The sequence below is a fragment of the Pongo abelii genome, chromosome 6 (genome assembly GCF_028885655.2).
Source record: "Pongo abelii isolate AG06213 chromosome 6, NHGRI_mPonAbe1-v2.0_pri, whole genome shotgun sequence".
NCBI classification, from domain to species: domain Eukaryota; kingdom Metazoa; phylum Chordata; class Mammalia; order Primates; family Hominidae; genus Pongo; species Pongo abelii.
In genome coordinates this window covers 36,706,657-36,733,670 of record NC_071991.2, presented here as the reverse complement: position 1 = coordinate 36,733,670, position 27,014 = coordinate 36,706,657, and the positions used below count along the sequence as shown (strand labels likewise).

The window sequence follows — 27,014 nt, the reverse complement described above, 5'->3', positions numbered from 1 at the left end:
TTAGTTAAAACAATGAAGAGGGCTTTGCCTCAAACTTAATAAGAAAGGTAGAACAATAACACATGAAACTTCAGAAATCTCATACTGAAAAAATAGAAAGAAAGAATATGGACAGTTTTTATTTGTTCCTTGGATACAGAAATGGACCTGGAAATGAGTGTGAGTGTGAGTGTTTTTTTAGTGTTTGAAAATTGGGAAACCACAAGTTGCACAAATAATAACTCAGCCAGCCAGTTCCTCTCACCCTGCTTTTACTGAGACACATTTCTTACAAGGAAAACCTGGGCTGCTTGTTTACCAGAATGATGAGAATTACATTTGGAGTTTCTCAAAGATTTAAGGTTCAATGACTGTATTGCTTTTAGTGTACATTTGTAGTACATTTTGAATCATCATAAGTGGCTGCCTCCACCTGGCAATTCTTAGATGAAAGGCTGAGAGGTCAGTCAAAGACGGGGGGTCTTCACTATTTAAAACAACAATCTTTGAGACTTCTAGGGAACGTGTATAAACTATTTTATAGTATCCCCCAGATAGGTTTGAAAATAATATAGCAAAGAGTTTTAAGTTCACTGAGGTTTAATTTTTGTGCAGTAAACAGTATCTGTTGATGTGTACAGTTTGATGAGTTTTGACACATTTGGTTAGTGCCGGAACAAGCACCACAAATACAGAACCTTTCTATGCTGCTCCAAGGTTTCCTGTGCTCTCCTTTGACCCCGGCCTTCATGTGACCACTGATCTGCTCTTTGTCACTAAAAACTAGGTTACTTATTCTAGAATTTCTTGTAAATGGGATCATGTCTGGCTTCTTGTACTCAGAAGACTGTTTTGGGGACCCAGGCATACTGGTGGTGGGCCAGCAGCCTCCTCCTTGGGACAGCTGAGTGGTATCCACCATAGAGAGGCAACCAGTTTCTTTACGTTTTCATCCATGGGTTGCAATTGAGGTTGTTTGTCTTTGTCAGTGATTGTGAACACAGCTGCTGTGAACATTTGTGTGTACAGCTTTGTGTCGGCACACATTTAATTTTTCATGTGTAAATACTAAGGAGTGGATTTGCTAGGTCCTGTGGTAGGGGCATGTTTAACTTTTCAGAAATAAGAAACCAATTTAAAACTTAAATAATAAACTTCCTGAAACAAGGAAGCAGAACTAGGCAATTCTGAGGCTTCTGTTGGTAAAGTCGGTCATGTGAGCTTGTGGTGGCAGGCTGCTTGAGTTCTTGTGGTTTTAACACACACAGACTATCCCGGGAGCAGTGGAAGGAAGACTGGCTCCAGGGTTGGGGCCTAGCTTTGTATCTCTGTTTTGCTTATATTTAATGATGAGGATTTAGGTATATATGTCATTTCTTTAGCATGTTTCGTCATCTGTAAAAAGTAGAATGTCATCATCTTAAAGTCTCATACAACTATAATGCTCTATGATTGCAGTTCAGACTTACAATGGTTCAACTTAATGATATTTTGACTTTATGATGGTGTGAAAGTGATACATATTAGGTAGAAAACCATAGTCTGAGGACTCATACAGCCATTCTGCTTTTTACTTTCAGTACAATAGTCAATAAATTGCAAGAGCTATTCAACACCTTATTATAAAATACGCTTTGTGATAGATGATTTTGCCCAGCTTTAGGCTAATGTAAATGTTTTTGGCACATTTAAGGTAGGCTAGACTAAGCTGTGATGTTAGGTAGGTTAGATGTAAATAGATTTTTGACTTACAATATTTTCAACTTTTTATGGGTTTATTGGGACATAACCCAATCAGAAGTCAAGGAGCATTTTTATTTCATGAGGTAGCATAAACATGTTAAACTCACATTTTCAACATCAACCAGCCAATGTGCCCTCAAACTCCTCACACCTTTTAACTGATTGTGTAAAAATCAGGTCAGCAGAAAGTGAGTGCTCTTGGCAGGATGCATGCGCCATCCTGGAGCTGACTGGATTGCTGATGTTCACAGTATCAGCAACGCGTATTCTCCATGCTGTCTTATTTTCTCTGGCAGATCCATGTTGACGGGGCTCCACCCTCCCACTTCTGGAACCATCATCATCAATGGCAAGAACCTGCAGACAGACCTGTCGAGGGTCAGAATGGAGCTTGGTGTGTGTCCGCAGCAGGACGTCCTGTTAGACAACCTCACCGTCCGGGAACATTTGCTGCTCTTTGCTTCCATAAAGGCGCCTCAGTGGACCAAGAAGGAGCTGCATCAGCAAGTCAATCAGTTAGTAAACAGTTGTCTCTCTGCTCCTCCTGCCTTTGCCCATTGTGTAAGGAAGTGAAGACACTAGAAAGAGACATTTAAAAAATCATCTGTGTCTACATTTATAAGATGAAATAATTAGCAAATGGTTGTTAACTATGGAATTATGACACAGCCACCAACACTGAGAATGTCAGAAAAGGCTTCTGTGGGAAGGCATTGAATTTGATTTGATTTGTCTTTGAAGTGTGGAAGAGATGAGCAAATGTAAGCAGAGAGGCTGTTGATGGAAACTTTGTGTGTCTGGAGTAAAAGGTCCCTAGGGGTGTCCTGAAATGAAAAGAGTTCAAAGGCAGTGGGAAAACTGGTTGTCAAGAAGCTGATTAGTCTGCCTTCTCTCTCCTTGATCCCTAGCTCTTCCTCAACTCCTTCCTTCCTTCCTGCCACACACACACAAAGATTAAGAAAAAAAGAGCCTTATTAGTCATGCTAAGGAGTTTGAACTTCACTGAGCAAGTAGGTGTTCACGAGTAGGGGATTGTGATTAGCCTGAGATCGGGAAGATCTCTCCTGCCAGATCATAGCAGGTGCCATGGGAGAGAATAGATACAGAGTGGCCAGTGTAGGCAAGAGGTGGTAACAGCCTGATTTATGGTCATGCCACTGGGGTGCATGGGCCAGGAAGGCCTGTATCTGAAGACTATTCAAATTTAGAAGAATCAGGCCATGCTGACTAACTGGTTGCACAAGGCAGGGAGCAGAGAAGTCCCGGTAGGGCCACGAAGAATGGGTAGGACATTGGTTGGTCCACATGGAGGGCTGAACCCTATATGAAAGTGGAATAGCACAAGGAAGATCTAGAGTTGAGAATATGTGGGGAGAAGTGGAAAGGAAGTAGGGTATCCAGGATGGGAAGCAAGGCAAAATCAAGGCGGTGTGCCCTGGCTCATTGGACATTGATAGAAGTTTAGACCAGAGGTAAAAGGGAGAGACAGTAGGTTCCTGATTAGAGAACAAAGTGGTGTTTGAGGGTGATGACCATAGAAGCATGGATTGGAGGGGGAAGTGGAGCAATGAAAGTCAAGGAGAGTAGCTGGAGGTAGAAACATTAATCCAGTGCTGGGGTCATCGATTCAGCAAACAGTGGTAGTTAAGTGTGCAGGCTGTCTGTCCTGTGCTGGGCTCTGCCCCTTTAGGAAGATGCATGGCTCTGGCCTCCTGGGGCTAGTGCTGCATCCTTGGTAATTCCAATGGATGGACTTTGCAAAGCAGAACGTCAACCATGGCATGAGTGTGTGGGGAAGGGACCCTTGGAGGCAAATGTGTAAGTATAACTGGTAATGGACTGCACATTCCTAAGAAGAAAATGTGAATGTCATGAATTCTTACAGAATATTGTTATTTTACAATATTTTTGCAAGCTTTACATTTATAAATAAGTATTTACAATCTGCATTTAATTAAGGTGAAAGCTCACAGGGTTTGGGTGTTGTTTTGTATGGTGTAACCTTATTTCTTTACCACTTTTTCTGCTATGTGCTTCATGATGGTGGAGCTCTACCTTGATGTTTCTAGCCCTGGAACACTGAGAAAAAGAAGAATGAGTCTTAAAGTTGTCACACATTCCATGTGCCGTTGGTGATATGACCAGAGACCAAGCAAAACGTTTGCAGTGAGAATGCTCCATTCCACCTTTCCTTTTACTTGGCCTCTCCAGGTGCCATTGCTTGCTTCTCCATCCCTGCTGTTGCAGATCACCCCTGCATCGTGCCTCTGCAGAGATGCCAGGGCTGCAGCTGGCCTTCCTGCCTGCTGTAGGCTTCTTCTACCCTTTCCTCCAGCCCCTTTGGCTCACTTCTGCAAAGCTTATCTTGCCCCCAAACCCAACCCCCAGCTGTTCTCCCCAGATCATTGTCTAGCTTCCTGACGTCACGTACTTTCAGTACTCTACATGGAGTGCTCCTTAGACATGTACCCAGGTCCTGGCCCTTCTCTGCCCACTGCCCTTCAAGGACTCACATCACTCGGGGTATAATCTAAAGGTATGGAGGCCTACAATTGTGTAATTTACATTCTTGTGCCTATTGTCTCAGATTTATTATTAGTGCCCCCTTCCACCTCAAAACCCTCCTCCTTTGGACTATAAATTTATAAGACCCTGCCAGCCTCTCTCGCTTTACCTGATCCTTCATCGTGTGGTGCCAGCTGCACTGTTCTTATGGTGGCTCCCTGAGCACACTGAACAGGCCCTTCACTGCGTTCGTGCTGTGATGGGCTTGGTGTGCAGCCTGCCTCACTGCCATCCTGGCTTTTCTCAGACACCATCTTACCAGAGCAGACTTCCTGAGCATTCTGTCCAGAACACCTTCCTGCTCACTCTCCTGAGTCCTCTCTATTTCTCTGGCTCTTATTTATGACATTTATCATTTCATGACAGCCTCTGTGTATTCATCTTCTGTTTCTTTCCACCAGATAGCAAGCCCCTTGACTACAGGGACATAGTCTGTTTGGCTCACTGTATCATAATAAGCATTCTTTGAGTTGAATAACTGGATTTTTTTTTTCAATTTTTATTTTTATATTTTTTCCACAAGTTATTGGGGTACAGGTGGTATTTGGTTACATGAGTAAGTTCTTTAGTGGTGATTTGTGAGATTTTGGCACACCCATCACTTGAGCAGTATATACTGCACCATATTTGTTGTATTTTATCCCTCAACCCCCTTGAGTTCAGAAAGAAACCTCAGGTGCAAACAATGAAGCAGAATAAGCTCTACTAGGGGGTGTGTGAAGTGGGTGCAGGGGGTCAGCTGCCCTTGGTTTAATGGTGAAGGGTCATAGCAGAGGTAATGATTGAGCAGCAGGCTACAGGATGAGTAAGGATGACCTGGGGTTGACTGCAGTGGGTGGGCTGCAATATGTTCCAGCATGTGCAGCTTAGAGGTTCCACAGGCCACCCTCTTGCAGGCACAGGGCACAGGCACATTACAGAAGCTTCCTAAGCCTTGCAAGATTTTAGGTTTTGTTCCGTAGGCTGTCCATGGGCATGAGGCCTCTGGAGAGTGCTGAGCACCTGGTACGATGGCCGCCCAATGATGGGTCACATGCTCTCTCCAGTTGCAGGTGGAGGATGGGGTGGGCTGGGGTGAGCCCAAGTCGCAGGGATAGCTGGGGGCTCCTGCACTAAGAACAGATTAGGCCAGGAGAGGTCCAGTAGGGTGAAGAGGAAAGGGAGATGCAGACGCAATGGGGAATAAGAGAGGAGGGGGCATCCATGGTAATCCCCAGATGTCTGGCTCAGGCAAGCACAGTGTTTTTCAACATACAGTTGACTCTTGAACAACACAGGTTTGAACCCTGCAGGTCTTACTTATATTCAAATGTTTTCAATACAAGTAACACCCAGTGTGCCTACCTCTTCTGCTACCTTTAACCTTCTCCTCTGCCTGACCTGCCTCAACCACCTTTGAGATAGCAAGACCAGCTCTCCCCTTCCTCCTCCTCCTCCTCAGCCTACTCAATGTGAAGATGACAAGGATAAAGACCTTTATGATGATCCACTTCCAGTTAGACAATAGTAAATATAGTTTCTCTTCTTTAAGCTTTTTTAAATAACATTTTTTTCCTCTAGCTTGCCTCATTGTAAGAATACAGCATGTAATGCATATAACATACAAAAGAGGTGTCAACTGACTGTTTACATTATTGGCAAGGCCTCTAGTCAACAGTAGAATATTAGTAGGTAAGCTTTGGAGGAGCTGAAAGTTATACACAGATTTTTGACTGTGTACAGTGTGGTGCTTTAAGTCCCTGCATTGTTCAAGGGTCAGCTGTGTGTATAGAGAGAGCCTATTTGAGAAGTGGGGGAGAGGAAAGTGATGAGTTAGTCTTAGAGATGTGAGTTTAAGGAGCCTGGAGGTATCTGATGCTGAGGCCAGCTGTGGTGCTAGGCTCTCATCAGGGCACTGCCGGCCTGTGCTCCTGCCCATGCTGGTTTTCCTTATTTATTACCCTCCCTTCCACTGCTACCTCAGTTTCCTTGGTGTGCTCAAATCCTGAGATCCTTCAAGGACCAGATCGCCTCCCACCATGGCCTTGGGATGTTGTGCAGGCCATGTGGGCCAGGGCAGGAAAGAAGCCCCTTGTGGGCTCTCTCAGATGGCCAGAGGGGCCTTCTGCTTCCAGCCTCACCTCTGCAATGGTTACCTACATTATATAAATGAGGACTTTCATTTGTTTAACATCTTTTTTTTTGTGCCAGCCACTATGGTGGATATGTGCCAGGAACTTAGATGAGTGATCTCATTCAAGTGTCTTTTCCCTGGGATATGGGCAGAGGCTCCAGGAGATGGTGCCATGCAGCTCGAAGAGGGAAACCAGGATCTGACCTAGGACTCTCAGATGCAAAGTGCCTTCTGCTGCCTTTCTTTCAAGCTGGCCACTATGTTGTAGCATGTGGGCATGGTCTCTGCGAAGACAAGACCCACTAGGCGGACAGAGGGCAGATTCTCCAGCACATTTCTAGTGTTGATGCCCTAATGGGAGTATGGACACCCATTGGGGATTCCATGAGTCTGAGAAGCCAAGGTGATTTGTTAACAGTTGCTCTCCCTGGGGTTAGTGAAAGCAGTATCTTTAAAATGCACTCTCGGAACTTGGCAGGCAGGGCAGGTGTGTCACTAGCAACCCACAGTGGGGAACGTGTGGATGAAGGATCCCTGGTGCATTGTGGAACCTGCCTCTGGGGCATTTCTCTTGAAGAAGTCTCACCCGAGTAAGGTCAGATTGCACACATGGGATCCTAGAGGGGCTAAGTGAGGCAGTATTATGAACATTCTGTTGGAGATATGAAACAAAACAAGATCACAAACACAGAATATGGTAGAGGATTTTCTCTTTTCATAATGTCTGTTTTTGTGTCCTTCTTTTATATTTGAATTATTTTAAATTTGCTTACCTCTATCAGATTGATGGATTAGCTTCAGTTCTTGTGGGTTGAGCCCTGCTGGGAGTTTGCTGATTCTTGAGTGTGATGAGTGCACTGTGGCCTTGTGTTGATCAATTCTTTATAGTTTTGAATCGCAAAGTTAGGAGACATGGAGGACATGAGAATACAGCATATTGCTAGTTCCAGAGAAAATGGGGAAGGGGAAGAGATACTCCAAGAGATATTGCCTGAGAATTTTGTAGAGTTGAAATGCATCAATCCTCAGTTTTAGGGAGCACAGCAAGTTCTGAACAAGATAAGCCAAATGAATGGTTTTTTAAATACTGAATTCTCATACTGCAAATTGTAATTTGCAATATATATTCATCTCTTTCAAAGTGTCAAAAAACTCCTTATAATAAAAAAACTAAAATTGTAAAAAAAAAAAAGAATATGGTAGAGGCACATATTACCTAAGTCCTCTCTATTTCTCTGGCTCTTATTTACGACATTTATCATTTCATGACAGCCTCTGTGTATTTGTCTTCTGTTTCTTTCCACCAGATAGCAAGCCCCTTGACTACAGGGACATAGTCTGTTTGGCTTGCTGTATCATAATAAGCATTCTTTGAGTTGAATAACTGGATTTTTTCTTCAATTTTTATTTTTATATTTTTTCCACAAGTTATTGGGGTACGGGTGGTATTTGGGGTCAGGACACCCAAATACAGGTGGTATTTGGGGTCAGGGTCTGAAAGGAGGGCATTGGGGGAAACCATGCTCACATTACCCCTGAAAATCTTTTAGTGGAGAGCAGCGTTGGAAAATGACAAACTGGTTCTCTAGAAATGTACCACTGCATTGCACAGTTTTATTTTCCCGTACTTGGATGGGATCAGTATTTGTTTAGATGATCTCAAATTGAAATTCGTGCCTGTGTTTAGAGACCAGCTATACTATAAATGCATGTGTAGAAAAAGCCAAATCTCCTTCTGGATGGATGCTGACACTGTGAGGGCCATGTGCAAATTAAGCCTGAATTGATGGAAAAAGTCCTTGAGGGACAGAAGTCCATTGTTAAAGTGATGGATGATACTATACATTTTATTTAAATCATCCTTTCTTCTTTTGTCCCCCGCTCAACATTCACATTATTGTCATAATCTCTACTGGAGGGCATTCTCTACTGGAAGGTGGCCGGTTCACATCTTGTGCTGTCTTCAGAGAGTGGCTGGAAATAGTAATAATGTTAATGATAGTGGACACTTGGATGTACATGGAAAATATTTAGTTTGTACTGTTCAAAGCTATCTTAAATTTGAGTGGGTACTTAATGAGAAATAGCTAGGTATCTTATGGACTATATATTATGAGATAGCAAATTGGCTATGTCCAACCTGATTTCTTTAAAACAAGTCATAGGTTACCTATTGTAATTTTTTAAAATGCATCTACCCTAGACCACAGTAAACTCTATTGAGATTGAGATTGGGAGCTTAAATCAAACACCTAACAATGCTACATTTGCTTCATCTTTTTTTGGGTGCCAGGCAACCTTAATGATTATCAGTGCACAGAGTGTTACCTAGCAACAAAGCCAATTTGCACAAAAGCAATCAGAATAAGATCATGTTTTAGGACAGTAGTCTTCAATTAGAGAAAGGGAAAACTGCAAACATCTCATTTAGATCCAACATGCTCCCTATCACTCTCCTGTATCACCGCTTGGTTTCCTTAATGTGTAACTTCATTAAAATGTGACTTTAAGGGAGGTAGCATCCCTGCTAGAATCTTTAGAGTAAACATGTGTCAAGATTCAGATCATTACTGTTTTGCCCTTAATTTGGCCTAAAGAAGATAAACATAGTCAAGAGAGGAACTTTGTTAGACCTTTAAGTCAGTGTGATGTTGTTATGTAGTTAATGTTACCACTTACAGTTCTGGAGTTCACCATGCAACTCAGGTTGGAGGCACATTTGTTTGATAGTAATGAGATCGTTCAGGGCATAAGTGAAGGAAGATTGGAAGAGGGGACAAAGCATTGATCCCTGGACACTCCAACATGGAGTGTATGGAGAGATGGGGAGAAGACAGCCAAGCAGGCAAGAAAGAGAAATCAGTAGCAAAGGCAGAAGACAAAAAAGTGAACCAAGTCCACTAATGGTGAGGGTGTGATCAGACCTTAAATGCTGTTGAGGGTCAAGTAAAATGAAGACTTGAAAAATGGCCTTTGGATTTAGTATGTGGAGGGCTCTAGTGACCTCTAGAAGAGCATTTTTAGTAGTGTGAAGGGAATGAAGTTCTTATTAGAGTCAGTTAAAGAGAGAATGGAAGAAGAGAAATTGGCAGCAGCACATCTTAGGAGTTTTGCTGCAAAAAAAGCAAAGAAATATGATAGTGTCAAAAAGGGAAAGTGAGGTCAAGAGAAAAAATGCTCCTCTTCCATTCAAAAATTCAAAGACAGGAATCACAGCAGCATATCTGTATACAGATGAGAATGCCCCAGTAGAGAATGAATAATTGGATTGAGCTACAGAGCAGGTGGCTTGCTGGGACACTATTCTGTATGGGACAGAGGAAGGGATTTAGACAAGAGACAAGGGGTTGTCTCTCCTGAGAGCACAGCAGGCTCACTTACAATAGAAGGACCGAGAGCTGAGTCTGTGAGTGCTTCCATTAGCTTCATTGTTTTTTAAGGTAAAGAGTGCATGCACAGAAGTGATATAAAGTTAACTAGTCAGAAGAGGATGCATGGAATTGAGAGCCTGGAGAAGATGTGTTTGTTAGAAATTACAAGGTCTCGGATGTAACTTGGTTGTGAGTAAATGGGATTGGTGGAGTGAAGGGAGGATATGCTGCAACAAATACTAATAAAATCTCTAAGAATAATGATAAGAGTAGAGCTGAAGAAAGAGGCAGTGCACAAGAGCAGATTCAGGGATGGGTAGATGACAACAGCAATGACAACAACACCCAACAGTGGATGACATGCTCAGATGACCTGAGATTCAAGGCTGGGGGCTTCAGCAGAGGTGGGGAAGGTCACAGTAAGACAAAAGGAGACACCTGCCCCACATGGAGACCCAGTGAAGGAAAGAAACAGCAGTTATAGAACAGGATTTATGATGGGTATGTGTTCTGGCTCAAGCCTTTCTCTCCTGTCTTATCTGAGGTCGTTGTATGGTTTTCCGTGTATTTCAAGGACAGAATCTCTTTGTTCCTTGCATATGCTATTCTTTGTCCCCCAAGTCCTGGCAAGTGCTTTCTTCTTTCTTTTTCTGGAACACACTGTTCAAGCATCCCCACTTCACTTACTCTCACTACCCATCTGACTGATTTTATATGCCACTTTCTCTGGAGTCAGAGGGAATCCCTATAGCACCTGGGACTTTATCATTACTTATACTTACTTATACTCTTATTATAATTTCTTGCCTGTCTCTTCCACTAGACCTTGAATTTCTTGAATCAAGGATAAGATTTGATTTATTTCTCTAGCCCTAGCAGGTGGCAGGTGCCAGGCATTGTAGGGGTTCAGTAAACATTCCTTGAATAAATGAATGGATGATTAAAGAGCAGCATCTGAAACACATTCTCTGGTGCATAATTGGGTCTTAATAGGAGAAAATATCTTTTCCTCCTTTCCCTGCTGCCTAGCAATGTTCTCAATTAGAGGATTATCCTGTCCTTTTGAGAAGGAATTTGGAAACGTAACTTTGCAAAAATTATTTGCTTCTTTTTGGTATGTATAAGATCAATAACTAGAAAAACACTAGCCTCTAAATAACTTCAAAATTAAAAAAAGTTCAACAGATTAAAAACTTCTGGCCAGTGTTTACAAATTGCTGTCTTCTTTAATTTTTAAGTCCTCTTTAAGCATATTAACAATGCCCAGAAACCAGCAGAGTGGAAATGATTGGGCTTTGCAATGGGGTTCTCTCCCTGCCGCAATGATGGGTGTTCAGACATTGTTTTGCTGACCCTGGCCAATGCCTCAGTGGCTTAGAGTCCTAGGGATGTGTCATTCTGTACAAAATAAGTCAAGAACTTTTACTACCATTGACCTTAGTGGATATTATATTCACTGATTAAAATGCCATGAGTGCTAATTATCTTCAGCCTCCATGCCTGGTTCTGGGAAAACAGACATAATAAGACAAAGGGACTTGTTCTTGGGGAAGCCCCAGTCCATGTGGGGAGTGAGACACTTAACAGATACATATGATGCGTGTCACAGCGACCCAGTGGATGCCAGTATGCATTCTGGCTTCAGAGTGCTAGTGGTTAAATGCAGCTCTTCCACTTAGAAAGCTTTTAACAATATATACTATCTCTCTCTTGGGTTTTCCAAATATAATGTGGTTCTAATAATGAGAAGACCCTCATTTGGAGGTTATGTGGATTATAATAATTTATACACACAAAGCACTTAGAATAGTACCCAGTGTATGATACATGTCTAATAAATGTTAAATATGATTATCCAGGCTTGGAGCTAACATTTAAAAAATAAAATAAAGTGACTGGGATTTCCTCTGTAGGAAAGCGTTTATGAAATGAATGAATGATGTTCTTCAGAATTACAGATTCTCCAGTATTTTGATGTGATTGAAAGTTCTACTTTAAGTTGGACCTCTCCACGACCAATAACTCACCGTCTCCTGTGAACTTCCCATAGCATGTTGCTTATACTTCATCTGTAACATTTATCTCACTGTGTCCTAATTGGATATATACACATGATTTCTCTAGATAACTCTGATTTCCTGCAGAAAGACCTGTGCTTCATTGCTCTTTGATGTCCCTACCTTTATATCCAATATGCAACCAGCACCTATGATGCTATAGACCATTTGTGCAACCTTGCAAGAATTTATAAAATACACATGAATGAAATACGCTCATCCTCACTCCCTCCACCCTATCATTATTACCTACTGCTCTTGGCTTCAAGAATTTTAAAACACACACACACACACACACAATGGGGAGCAAAACTGTCCATAAAATGTGTTTGTATATTGAAGTTCAAAGTGCATCAGGAAAACAGGCCTCCACTAAAAACAGAAGTAAAAATACAGAGCGAACCAGATTGGTCAGTTTAATGCTAACCAGTTGCATAAGATATAATAGAGAGCAGGCCCCAGCTTCTTTGCATAAATTTGATTGTAGAAGCATGGTTGATCCCTTTTGCTTACATCTTGTTTGACACCTGTGTAGTGAAGGTTCTGCGAAGGACTGCACAGGTGGGGACAAAGTGGCAGGGGGCCAGAAGCATTCCTGAAGTTCAATGCCAGGTGTATGAAGAGGAGGTAGGCTTCCAGCTTGCTTAGGGTGCACAATGAGGCAGCAGCATGGGGCCACCCTGGAGGGTACCATAGACATCCCAAGTAGTGCCAGTGGAAGAAATGAAGAAGGAGGGGTTTGGGGTTGAACACAGAAAGGTAACCAGAACATGCACATTTGAGAACATCTCACATCTTACTGACTTGTTTTCTTGTCTATTTGTCTTCTCTGCTGACTGTTCTCTGGATAATGTGCTAAGTTCGGCTTAATAGATCGACCTCTTCTGCTAGATTGGAATCTCGCAGCTGGGAATGTGTTGGGAGATTGCAGGGCTAGGCAGTTACCTGGTGAAATGGAAACATTTGTCTTCCTCCTTCCAATAGGGTGTTGTCTACACTGGGAACACATGAAAAACAGGAGCATAAATTATTACTATAAATTTAGGTTGAGATTTAACCAGCAGAAAATGCACTATAAGACTTGGATGAAACATTAAGTGCACAGAGTGAACACTAAACCCTAAGAAGTGGGCTTGAACTCTTTCTAGGTCAGGATGGGAAGCATTTACATGAAATATTTACTTAGTCATCAGGCAAAAAATGAGATTCACCCAATTCTTTGCTTGGAATTCTGGAATATTCCAGGCCCTAACTATTCTTGAAGCTCAACTGTCTGGAACCCGTCAAATCCTCTTCTGCCTGTCTAGCCTTCTCTCTGGCTGCAAAATGGCACCATGACTTCAGCTGCTGGCTATCAGGAAGGTAGAAACATGCCTGCAGCTCCGAGGAGACACTCCACTTTGGTTTGAGTGGTCAAGGGAAGGTTTCAGGAAGGCATTGTTTAAACTGGGTCTCTAACAATGAGTAAGATGATAAGTAGGTGATGAGGGCAGTAAGTATTCCTGTAGAGTTAACAGGGCCACAGTGGTGAGGGAAGTTATTTGTGAGAAAAGAGAGTGGATCCCTGGAAGGGGGGTAAAGTTTCACATGGGGAAGGCTTTGCATTGGGTATCTGAGATCTGGAGTTCCTAAGACTGAAAGATCCCTGCAACAGAACAGGACACTTGTTCTTACATTAATAGCAAATGATAATTTATACTTTGCACATGGCATTTCACTGGAACATCTGCATTAATCAGGAAGGTCGGGTGATCCAGATTTAGTGGACAGTGGCCAGGGAGTGAAGGGCTTCTCTGCTGAGCAGTAGAGCTGGGCCTGCCTTGCTTCTTCTGACCACATTGGTACATCAGCCATTCTACCATACTCCATACTCTGTAGAGGGATGCAGGGCCCTCCCTGGCAGAAGGTATGAGTGAAATGAGAGACATGCTTCTCCAGAGAGGAGACAATGCAAGTATTTCCAAGCACAATTCTGGGCAGATATTGCTGGTCTGCATCACGGTTGGTGTCCCTTGGCGTGGTTCCATCTGAACCTGAAGAAAGTCAGTGCTGCTCTGGTGAGACTCACATGTGTGTGTAGCATCCAAACCTCCATGATATATTTGTGGTTTATAATGATTTCAGCCACTGTTAGTCATTATTTCTGGAGCGAAATTAGAGCAAAGTTTTAAGGTGTTCATGGAGAAGAGTGATGTTTTCTTCTAATTTCAGAACTCTTCAGGATGTGGACTTAACTCAGCATCAGCACAAACAGACCCGAGCTCTGTCTGGAGGCCTGAAGAGGAAGCTCTCCCTTGGCATTGCTTTCATGGGCATGTCGAGGACTGTGATTCTGGATGAGCCCACCAGTGGGGTGGACCCTTGCTCCCGGCATAGCCTGTGGGACATTCTGCTCAAGTACCGAGAAGGTAGGCACTGGGCCTCATTCTGCCTTCTCTTCCCACAATGTTGTGTTGCAGGAAATGCATTGCTATTGTACAGTAGAATCAAGTTGTATCCCAATGAGGCTACATGATCCTTTTCAGAAAAATATAAATTTTTAAAAGCACTTATAGGGATATATTCATTAGATAACATCTCTATAGTGCTTAGAATTGCTCACTTTGTGTTTGGCCTTTTAACTCAATAACAGCAATGACATCTATGTACATTATACATTATCATACATGATTTCAAGGAAAATTGTCTTCTTCTGGAAGCATAGTTTCTTAGAAGAGGCATCCCAGATCATAGGACAAGCCTCCCTTGTCTCAGATGAAGAAATGAAGGCTCAGAGAGATGGGCAAGTGATTTACTTGTAGCTACAGAGAAAGTTTCCTGAACTGAGGGTGGATATTGAGCCTCTTGTCCATATTTCTCACATCTATTATTGTTTCTTTCCGATTTAGGACATTTGATGGGCAGTTACTAATTTCCAACTTCTGATTCTTTCTGCAATCCTGACAGCTAGGAAGCATTGTTCTATGTATTTTCTATGATAATACTCACTTTTGGAAAGAAACATTGCAACAGTAAAACACATCTTGGTGCTGGTAAACAAGTGTAGAGGCATCAGTGCCAGGATTAATACAGATTCTCATAAAATGTTATTTTGCTTTTTCTTTTGCTTTTTGAGTATAAAATTTTCTTCTGACTTAACCTAAAGTCTCCATTTCCCTGGAGGTGAACTAGGATTTGCAAATGAAGAAATAAAGGAAAAATAACAAGAAAGAGCCCTTCTTTTTCTTAGCATATAGAGGGCTGAGCCAGAAGTCTTGATCATCAAATTCTATCTTTGGAGTAGAAAAGGTACTCCAGTCTGTCACTTAAAGCTTAACCATAGGCTGGAGTCAGAAAGGAGAAAAATAACTAAAAGGGAGCATAGAAGAACAATCTGTTTCTTTCTGTCCCACAATTTTGTTGGAATTATGGAAGGAGAAGACCAATAGAAGTGGGAAAATTGAACAAGCAGATGTGACTTTTTGTTCCACTCTGGGCTTTGGTCTGGCCTGGGCAATTGCACTAGAAAAGTGCAGGCCACATCTGTGGTGCTGGCTCCTAAATCATGGTGCAGCCACATCGGAGTTCATGAGGCTCAGCAGAAATCCAGGACCCAGTGAGGCACTGAGGGCTGGTATTCCCTACCTTTTAATGCCCATGAACTTTGACATTGAAAGACAGGGCTTGCTAGGGATGCTTCCATGGAAGTAGGGGACCCCTTGGAGCTAGCTGGCTGGAAGCCAGGGCAGAGATTCAGCCATCTGCAGTCAGCAGGACCTACTGTGAGGCCTAGACAGCCTGGGAGCACTCTGCTCTGGCCTGACCCCTTTGAAGTCCAAGCTATAAATGCCAAGGTGGGGAGGGGGACAGTGCCATGTGGTCTTGGTTGACACCCAGACACCAGATGACGCTGACCACATTACACCCAAAGATTCGAACCCTTCCCCATTGCCACGAGATCACCAAGACTCCTGACTCCATTTACCTAAGTGCCTCTTGGGGAAAGACATAGAAAGGGCAGAAATGGGATACTGAACACCACTTCAAAAGACTGATTAAATTTTGAGATGAAACGATTTAAACTGGACTAAACAATTTGCGCGCTACCCTGGCTGGGGACTGATATGGAAGATCAATGGGAGATAGACAAATAGATTACATTGTCTGTGAATTGCAGTGCAAATTAAATACCACAAGCCCACTACTCTAGTTTAAAAATTAGAGCTGGAGTCTCAAAGGTTTAGCTGATAGAACATTTTTGTAATGAGCACAAAGGTTATTTTAGGCAGAAAAATAGATACAATGAAAGTCTTGGAAACGACAGTTTTCTTCAGTTTCTGTTGTTACAAGCCAAATATTTTCTCACTGTCCTTCATTGTTTAGCAATGTTTTTTTGTCTTTGGAGGACTTTTTTGAAATCATCCCTGCACTGACTGAAGTGCAAAGTCAATAGTATGTAAGCGATTAGATAGGCGGTATTGGAAGAAAAATGTGTTTTCAAGGATCAAAATGTATAGCCATTTCTGAAGCAGCCCAAACCTCTAGGTAATCATACAGCTCTGTGAGACAGATCTAAGGACTGTGCAGAAACAAATACTTCCTTCTGAGAAGAAAGAGCTCTTCTGTCAGAATACCAGTGCAGTGAGGGCTCAGTCTACCTGGAATTTTGTGTGTGTTTCTTGCTTAGTTATGTACAGTGAGGGCTCTTGATCAGCCCTGGTACCAGTATTTCTGTGTCTCCCATGGAAAAATAAATAAGGAAGCAAAAATACCAGTGAAAACTGGCACATCTCAACTAAATTTCTGTCCTGGGGTATGCGCTTGCTCTACAAATCCCATGTGACCCTGCAGAAATGATCAAGTGCTTCTGAGCTTCAGTGTTCTCATTTGCAAATAGAGACAATTGTACCATCTCATAGGATGTGAGAGTGCACAGTTGTATGTGAAAGTGCACAGCTCTGTATCTGCCATGTGGGCGCTCAATCAATGACAGGTTATCATTATTATTATTAAAATAGACAAGGGGTGAATGTGGGAAGCGCAGCTTTTGGAAGAACATATCATCTGAATCAGAGAGAGAAACAGTCAAGCAGTGTCTTGGGGAAAACAGTAACATTGCTCTTTGAGGCTGGGCATGGTGGCTCATGCCTATAATTCCAGCACTTTGGGAGGCCGAGATGGGCGGATCACTTGAACTCAGGAGTTCGAGACCATCCTGGCCAATATGATGAAACTCCGTCTCTACTAAAAATACAAAAATTAGCTGGGCATGGTGGCGCATGCCTGTAGTCCCAGCTACTTGGGAGGCTGAGGCAGGAGAATCACTTGAACCCGGGAGGCAGAGGTTGCAGTGAGTTGAGATCGTGCCACTGCACTCCAGCCTGGGTGACAGAGCAAGGCTCCGTCTCAAAACAAAAAAAAAAAAAAAAAAAAAAAAAAGTATATGTATATATATATATTGCTCTCTGAGGCTTTGGATGTGTCTTGAATTTCCTTAACAGCCGCTAAAAAGTCATCAAGGGTCAAACGCCTTCAAACTTAATCGAAATTCTTTGGAAGTTTATTTATTTATTTATTTATTTTCCCAGCTTCATTAAAGTATAATTGACAAATGAAAATTGTGTATTTGTGGTGTATAGAGTGATGTTTTGATACACTGTTGACTCCTTATATCCATGGGTTCTGCATCTATGGGTTCAAACAACCTCGGATCAAAAATATTCAGGGAAAGTCCTGGCACGGTGGCTCATGCCTGTAATACCAGCACTTTGGGCGGCTGAGAGAAGTGGATCACCTGAGGTCAGGAGTTCGAGACCAGCCTGACCAACATGGCAAAACCCTGTCTCTACTAAAAATACAAAAAAATTAACCAGGTGTGGTGGTGCATGCCTGTAGTCCCAGCTACTTGGGAGGCTGAGGCATGAGAATCACTTGAACCCAGGAGGTGGAGGTTGCAGTGAGCTGAGACTGTGCCACTGCACTCCAGCCTGGGTGACAAAGTGAGACTCTGTCTCAAAAAAAAAAAAATTTCAGGGAAAGAAAATCAATAAGAAATAATAATACAGCAATAAAAATAATACAAATAAAAATAATAAGAGTATAACAACTATTTTTTTTTTTTTTGAAATGGAGTCTTGCTCTGTCTCTTAGGCTGGAGTCCAATGGTGCAATCTCAGCTCACTGCAACCTCTGCCTCCTGGGTTCAAGCAATTCTCCTGCCTCAGCCTCCCAAGTAGCTGGGATTACAGGTGTGCACCACCACGCCCAGCTAATTTTTATATTTTTTAGTAGAGACGAGGTTTCTCCATGTTGGCCAGGCTAGTCTCTAACTCTTGACCTTGGGTGATCCACCACCTCGGCCTCCCAATATAACAACTATTTAAATGGTATGTACATTATATTATTAATAGGTATTATATGTAATCTAGAGATGATTTAAAGTATATGGGAGGATGTACTTAGGTTATGTGCAAATACTGCCCCATTTTACATAGGGATTTTGGTATCTTCAGTGGTCTTAGAACCAATGCTCCACAGATACCAAGGGACAAATGTACGTATACACTGTGGAATGATTAAATCAAGCTAATTTACATGTGCATCACCTCACATACTTACCCTTTTGTTGTTGAGAGCACTTAAGATCTAATCTCAGCAATTTGCTGGTATATAATGCATTATTACTAACTGTAGTCACCACGCTGTACAGTAGATGTCTAGAGTTTGTTCATCTTTTTTCACTAAAACTTTGTATCCCTTAACTAACATCTCCCTCCTTCTCCTCCCTCCCTGCTCCCTGCCCTGCCAGCTCCTGGCAACAACCATTCTACTCTTTGCTTCTCTTTTGGGAATTTAGATTCTAGTTGACTTTTATTTTTAGACTTTGTTGTATGGGAATGTATCATCTGAGCTACATGATAGCTCTAATCAGATGATCTAAATTGCCTTTAATCCTAGATCAGGGATTAAGCAAATTTTCTTAGCCTCAAAGGTCTAACATGCAAGGAGCTTGGCCTTGGGCGTGGGGACAGGGACATATATGTGCAAGAACTTGTCATTGTGGACCTTCAAGCTCTATTGCTCTTGGATCTACATTCCATAGTTTCTTTGTAAATGCATCTTTGTTTTTTTTTAGTGTATTGAAAGTCTTAGTCTTTTAAGGTGTCTCCTCTATTATTGTTATTTTTTCTACTTGTATTTTGTTTTTAATTGACACATGATAATTGCATATGTTTATTATTTTGATTTTTTCACTTATATTTTAAATTCAGGGGTACATGTGCAGGTTTGTTATGTAGGTAAATTTGTTTCTCAGGGGTTTGTTGTACAGATTATTGCATTGCTCCGGTATTAAGCCTAGTACCCATTCGTTATTTTTCCTGATCCTTTCCCTCCCCGCTCCCTCCACCATCTGGCAGACCTCAGTGTGTGTTGTTCCCTCTATGTCTCCATGTGTTCTCATCACTTAACTCCCACTTATAAGTGAGAACATGCGGTGTTTGGTTTTCTGTTCCTGCATTAGTTTGCTAAGCATGATGGCCTTGAGCTCCATCTACATTCCAATTATGGGTTACAGTGTGATGTTTTGACACATGAACACGTTGTGTAATGATCAAATCAGGGTAATTAGCATATTCACAACCTCAAACATTTACTTGAGTAGAGTTAAAGACATGTTTAGCCTTCTCTCTTTGAAAATTTACCTTTGGAACAAGAATCAATCAATGTGTTTCTTTCTATTTAATAAAACGGAACAGGTTGAATGGGGCTCAGTGAAATCCAATAGGGAGTGTCGAAGCTAAAAGCAGCAACATCTTTTTACATAACTGAATCAACTTCACTAAAATATCTTCTAGTTTCTTTGGCCTCTGCTCTGCTAAAGCTAAATCTGAGGCTTCTTCTTTCCAAGCAAAAGTTGTAAAACTTGACAAGATGTTAGAATGCTTAGAGAAAACATTTGAACTTAATATTGGTTTCTGCCAAAGGAAGCCATGCCCACTGGGCTCACTGATGACTTTCCTGCCAGGAACACCCAAGTCCCCCTCCACCCTGGCTCCCTGTGCCCGTCACCCACAACATACTCTCCTCTCTGTGGGTCATGGCTACTGTGAGGTTTTCCAGGAAGGCATTGCATGTTCTGATGCTGCTACTTGGAATAATGAATACGTGTGGTTATATCATCCCTGATTCCAAAGGGTATCAATGTATACCATGGCCATTTCAAACGTCTTTTTTATCACTGATTTCTGCCTTAACTCAGTGCTATGATTTTCTTATTCAATTGCGCTTCCATAAAATATAGCCTTCTCCCTACATACATCTCCCTTGTCATCCAAAGAAGGATGAGGAGGGCCAGGCACAGAGGGATCACACTTGTAATGCCAACACTTTGGGTGGCCGAGGTGGGTGGACCATCGCAGGTCAGGAGTTCAAGACCAGCCCGGCCAACATGATGAAATCCCATGTCTACTAAAAATACCAAAACCAAAACAAAAAATTAGCCAGACATGGTGGCATGCGCCTGTAGTCCTAGCTACTCTGGAGGCTGAGGTGGGAGAATTGCTTGAACCCGGGGGGTGGAGGTTGCAGTGAGCCAAGATGGTGCCACTGCACTCCAGCCTGGGAGACAGAGCAAGACTTCATCTCAAAAAAAAAAGGATGAGGAAGAGGACTTTAGTATCTGAGGAGAGAGATACCCACCCAGCTTTTTTTTTTTTTTTTTTTTTTTTTAATTTATTCTCTCTGTTCATTCAGTGATCTGCTTCAAAGACAGAGAGAACAGGCTGTGCACAAGCACTCTGTGTTTTGCCCCTGAGTTTCACTCTCCATGCCTGGCAGAGCACCCACTTTGGTTCATGGGGGTGGGGATGGGAGATCTGTGGAAACTACTGTAGAGAAAATAGTTTCAGGGCCTTGAATTGGCAAAGTGGCCTTGACTAAGTCCTTCCTGCAGGACGCATTTCAATTTTTTTCAGTTTGAAAATTGGTGAGGATCTTTAAATTGTGCCCTGGATCTACCATCCTGAGGAAAGGAGGGAAGGTCCTCCTGGGGCCTTTGTCCTCCTGGTGCTGATGCACCCTGTGCTTGGACCCAGGTCGTACGATCATCTTCACAACCCATCACCTGGACGAAGCCGAAGCACTGAGTGACTGCGTGGCCATCCTCCAGCACGGTAGGCTCAGGTGCTGCGGTCCTCCCTTCTGCCTGAAGGAGGCATATGGCCAGGGGCTCCGCCTGACACTCACGAGGCAGGTAAGGAGTGCAACCATTCCATCTTACTGAAGTCCCATTTCTGTGTGTGGCATAAGAAACAAGTGGTGACAGTTACATAGTAATAATGTCTTAGTGGAGGCCTTCTGTGCACAATGGCCCACATGCCAAAATAAGTGGCCCCCGGCCTGTGCAGGGAGCAAGCTTCTGGGAACCCAAGCATGCATTTTGACCACCAGGATAAAATACATGAGGAGTCAGAATTACCTGATAGATAACAGGAGCTGCTGTGAGTGTCAGGGCCAGGAAGTATATGACCTAGGTATTCTAGAAATATTCTTTTTTCTTTCTTTCTTTCTTTCTTTCTTTCTTTCTTTCTTTCTTTCTTTCTTTCTTTCTTTCTTTCTTTCTTTCTTTCTTCTTTCTTTCTTTCTTTCTTTTTCTTTCTTTCTTTCTTTCTTTCTTTCTTTCTTTCTTTCTTCTTTTTCTTTCTTTCTTTCCGTCTTTCTTTCCCTTTTCTTTTCTTTCTTTTTTTCTCGCCTTCCCTTCTCTTTCTCTTTCTCTCTTTCCTTTTCTTTTCTTTCTCCTTTTCCCTTCTCTTTCTCTTTCTCTCTTTCTTTCTCTTTCCTTCCTTCCCTCCTTCCCTCCCTCCCTCCCTCTTTCTTTCTCTTTCTTTCTTTCTTTTTCTTTCTTTCTTTCTCTCTCTCTCTCTCTCTTTCTTTCTTTCTTTCCTTCTTTCGATGGAGTCTCGCTCTGTTGCCCAGGCTGCAGTGCAGTGGTACAACCTCTGTTCACTGCAACCTCCCATTCCAGGTTCAAGCAATTCTCCTGCCACAGCCTCCCGAGTAGCTGGGACTACAGACATATGCCACCAGGCCTGGCTAATTTTTGTGTTTTTAATAGAGATGGGGTTTTACCATGTTGGCCAGGCTGGTCTCGAACTCCTGACCTCAGGTGATCCACTAACCTCGGCCTTCCAAAGTGTTGGGATTACAGGCGTGAGCCACCATGCCCGGCCTAGAAATATTTTTTTGACAACGATATTACCCTCCTAGAGGCTAAAACTTTGCCAGAATACAGGAGAGTAGTGAGGGGATGGAGCAAGTGGAGTCTGGCCTGAGAGGCTGAACTTGTGTCACATCTGTAGTCATCACTGCCTGTGTCAACCGGGGGCAGGAAGTGGTGACTCTGGGGCTGGGATTCAGGGTGTGTGGGAAGTCACCTCTCCACTCTTGATGACTGTATTTGACCCTTGGTGGCCCACGAAAAGTCTTCCCTGACCTCTGAGCCAAGGTTCCTGTTTGCTTCCTCTCTCATTCAGCATGAATGTCATTATCCCCAGGTGGCTCCTTTCTTCTTTGGCTGAGAATTCTTGTCTCCCTTTTAAGACTCCCTTCAACCCAGTTTTCTGCTGTTCAATGCTAGGCCCAGGATCTCTTTGTGACTCTCCCAGTGGACGGGGGGCACTTCATGAAAACAAACCCCTGGAGGCTGGCCATGGCAGGCCCAGTAGCTAAGACGGGCATGTTGGGGGGCATGTGGGTGTGGCCTCACAAGGTTTATCACTGCAGGTTTATATTTTTTAAAAAGAAAGAAAAAAATACAAGATGTCATTGAGATGCCTATTGCTTAAGTGTGATATTTTATTTAAGCTTTGAAATGGAGTTTTGAAATAATTTGCTTATGGATATACATGAAATCAATTGATGTATGTATGGATTAACATTCCTTACTGGTTTCTTTTTTCCTTTTTTTTATGGATAGCCTTCTGTTCTGGAGGCCCATGATCTGAAAGACATGGCTTGTGTTACATCCCTGATAAAGATCTATATTCCACAAGCATTTCTCAAAGACAGCAGTGGAAGTGAGCTGACCTACACCATTCCAAAGGACACAGACAAGGCCTGCTTGAAAGGGCTCTTCCAGGCTCTGGATGAGAACCTGCATCAGCTGCACCTGACAGGATATGGGATCTCAGACACCACCTTAGAAGAGGTACTGAGAAAACTGAAGCATGCTTTAATTATTTATGCTTTTTTGGCCATTCCACATTAAATGAAGAGATGTGGGTAAAGGGGAGGAGTGTGTACTTTTATTTACATTTGAGTTCTGATTGGTAGCATACTAGATGCCAATAACTGAACTTAACAGGCCTGACAGGTGGCGATTGTCCTTTAAGTGAAATGGCATTCTTTTAGCATTCTTTTTTTTGTTTTGTTTTGTTTTTGTTTTTGAGACGGAGTCTCGCAGTGTCACCCAGGCTGGAGTGTAGTGGCGCTATCTCGGCTCACTGCAAGCTCTGCCTCCCGGGTTCACGCCATTCTCCTGACTCAGCCTCCTGAGTAGCTGGGAATACAGGCGCCCACCACCACGCCTGGCTAATTTTTTGTACTTTTAGTAGAGATGGGGTTTCACCATGTTAGCCAGGATGGTCTCTATCTCCTGACCTCATGATCCGCCCGCCTCAGCCTCCCAAAGTGCTGGGATTACAGGCGTGAGCCCATGCGCCCGGCCTCTTTTAGCATTCTTATAGTTGAGAAGCTTGGTGTCTTTAATTCAGAATCATGAGGTGTTTAAACAGTTGTCAGTAGTGGTTGATCGCTGGTTGTAATTCTTCATGTAGAGATGCCCTCCTCTTTCTGCTTCTGTCTGGGAGCCTCTGGCCCCATGCTGGGTATCAGTGATGTGAGAGGGTTTAGCACGGGAACACTGCATGCCTGGTGAGCTCCCATCCCCCAGGTCCCACTTTTCTCTACCTGGATCTGAGGTGGATGAGACCACTCCATGTGGGTTCTTCATAGAGTACACTTAACAACAGGCAGAAATAGGTGTTTCCTCCAGGAGGACATTGCTATGTTGTGTGACCCAACCTAAGGCATGCCTTGTTTGGGGTTCTTGAGGTTGGCTCTCTGTGTGGACAGTATTTGAGCCCTAATTTTACATTGCTATTATTCATATAAAATGTCACAGGTTTTCAAAAAATCGAGTACTGCAAGTTAAAGGTTTTAAAAATCTGCAAAAGTCAAAGTCTGAACATTCAGTTGTGTTTTGGAATTGATTCCTTGGGTTAGTGATGCAGGAGGAAAGGCTATCTTTTGTGTGATAAATCAGTGTGGTCCCAAGTAGCCCCCATCACAAGTTTTGTCTGGAATAAATAGTCATAAAAGATTGTGAAACATAAAAAAAATTACAAAATGCTTTTATACATAGAATGTATTTGGTTCCCCCAAAACTCCATAACTTATTATTCCTATTTTAAGGTTGAGTAAGCTGAGGCTCACATAGGCCAATTTCCTTACCCCAAATCACGAAGGTCGTAAATGGTGAGCTCTACTTAGACCTAGGGTTTCTGATAGTTAGTCAAGTTCTCTAAATGAGCCCATGCCTTTGTGGTTGACACTCTGTATTCCATGCATCATCAGGACTGGAGTCCATCAATTCCCACTGCGTTTTAATAGAGCAAGTTACAGTGCAAGAGACAAACAAAAAGCAGCCTAACAAACACACATGATGAATAGGAGCTGTTTTCTAAAGCCAAAGGATGCGATCACTGCATCTTTTCTTGTCTGGCTGTCTCCTATTTTCACTCTTCAAGTCTCGACATGAACGGTGCCTCTGCAGCGGATTCCCAGATTCCTCAGCATCAATTCTGTTCCGTGTTCCCCCCACCCGCCCTCACTGCACTCTGAAGCTTTTCTTCATGACACTTCTCCCAACTTGTTATGCATGCTTCTTTGTCTCTCCCATGGACATTGAGATCTGTGAGTGCTTGTATCTTTTCTGCCCACCTCTATAGCAGCAGTGCCTGGGACAGTTGCCAGCACTCGTGGTTGCTTAATAAATGTTTTCTAAGCGAACGATGTGCTGGGCCTTTCCAAATATTCCTCCAGCTATATTTTTAATATAAAATAAATAATATTATTTAATAAAATAATGCATATATATTACACATAATATACATATGTAACATATAATATACATACATATACATATATTACATATAATAATACATAGATATTTAATAAAACATATATATATGTTCAGGGTTTCATTGTGTTGCTCAGGCTGGTCTGGAACTCCTGGGCTCAAGTGATCCTCCCACCTTAGCCTCCCAAGTAGCTGAGACTATAGGTGTGTGCCACTGCACCTGGTACCAAGATTTTGATCTTTAAAATGGAAAAATCAGAACAGTTTGCATGGTTTCCCAAGGAGTAACAATAATGGTTAAATGCCTGGAACAAATCTGTCTGTCAAAAATGGTAATGGCTTTTCTCACGTATAGTGGGATTGCATGAGACGTTGCTGTCATAGCTTTGCAGTGACCACAGAATTAAATAACATCTATGCCCCCAAAAGGCAACTTTCCTCCAGGAATTTTTGGGATACAGCAGTCTTCCCTGGGCCAATGTAGAACAAGAAGGAATTTCCTAAGCCCCTTTTCCCCAGATTGCATGAGTCAGGATGTAGGTTTACAGGCCTGCTGCTAACTAAAGCACCATACTTGAATGCAGCTATGTCAGGCACCACAGTTGTCACTATCTTCTTAAATGTGAATAACAAGTCCAAATATTATATTGGAAGCTAATCATTTGGACAGTTAAGAGCTGTCAGCTGGCATGAGTTAGTTTCCCTACAGACAGAAGGAGGTGCTGCTTCCAGGGGTAGTTTGGCCATCCTGGGTCACTTGGAAAAGAAAAATAAAATATATATTTTTTTGGGTTATAGAGAGAAATTGTCAAAAAAGCCCAGGCTTCTTATGTTCATGTCTGTCTCTCTAATCATTCACCGGGTTAATCCGGTTGTTTACTAGTTGTATGGTGTCTTGTACAGATAAATTGAACATATTCATAAGCTCACTGGACTCTCAGGGCAGGGAGGAAGATGCCGTGGGAATATGGACCAAGCACACTTATCAGTGAAATAATGAGTGTTCACCCCCAATGTATTTACTGATTTACAATTAAACACATGCGACAGGAAGAGTGGGTGTTCCCTTTACGTAAGTGGCATTTTGCTTGTTGTTAATAAAAGAGAAATCCTTGGTAATACTTTTAATTTTTATTATTAAGAAGAGTGAAATTTTGTGGAACATTTTGCTTCAATATTTTATGAATTTAAATATCACAGAAAAGAAAAACTGGTGAGGAAAGCCTTTATATCACGGGTGGATGCTTAGCTCTTAAATGTTTTGTTAATTATAGTGGCATATATGACCAATCAATCATATCTCAAGGTAAAACATACATTTAGGGAGAGGCTTATTCATAACCATAGCACAGGTAAATAAGATATTTCAGTATTCTTCTTAGTAACTCCCTCTCTTCCTGCCTTCCTTCCCTACCTCTCTCTTTTTGCTTCCCTTCCTTCTTCCTGCCTACATCCTTCTTTCCTCCCTAATTTTCAGGTCTGTCTGAATTTTTAGTCACATCTGAGACTAAAATGAAGATCCCATAGGAGTAAGAAAGTGTCAGCTGTGCTGTTTCGTGTTTGCTGTGCTTATGTTACTCGTATTATCTGCAGAATCTTTTAAAGCCACTGTCTCCTTTATAAGTGTTATTTTAGTAAAAACTAGATAAATCAATGTAAAAATCTACTTAGACAGGCCTCTACAAAGCTGCAACCTGTTGAAACTTAAAGAACTGTCACTGTGGCCACAGAGGCCACCAGTGCTCCTATCAGTCTTAAATATGAGGAATTCTTTATGTCTGATACGTTCCGCCTAGGAATAGAAACTGAGATTTCCATGTTTCCTTCTGCATCCCCTGGGGTGCTGAGAGAGCTGGGCCTCGACAGAGCCTGCAGGGCCACGGGGAGTGGTCTGCGTTCTTGACCATGCATGGTGCTCCCTCACTGCGGAATGACTCCCCTACCTTGGCGCCCTTACCTGTAGGTTGGGAATCATGGAAGGAACCACAACATAGCGTTGAAGGGAAGAAACTTCTAGTGCAGCACGTGACACACAGACAGACGACATTTGTTCTGTTTGATAGGGACTT

General features: G+C 42.5%; 1 protein-coding gene across 3 annotated transcripts in view; it reads left to right on the top strand.

Annotated features, from left to right (window-relative positions):
* Positions 1 to 27,014, top strand: part of ABCA13 (ATP binding cassette subfamily A member 13) — a 486,937-nt gene that overhangs the window by 215,976 nt on the left and 243,947 nt on the right. For all 3 annotated transcript variants that reach the window (XM_054559199.1, XM_024249790.2, XM_054559198.1), the window contains 4 exons: positions 2,019 to 2,237; positions 14,040 to 14,236; positions 20,903 to 21,060; positions 22,783 to 23,013. In XM_054559199.1, coding sequence (XP_054415174.1) covers positions 2,019 to 2,237; positions 14,040 to 14,236; positions 20,903 to 21,060; positions 22,783 to 23,013 — 805 coding nt within the window. The remainder of the gene's footprint in view (positions 1 to 2,018; positions 2,238 to 14,039; positions 14,237 to 20,902; positions 21,061 to 22,782; positions 23,014 to 27,014) is intronic.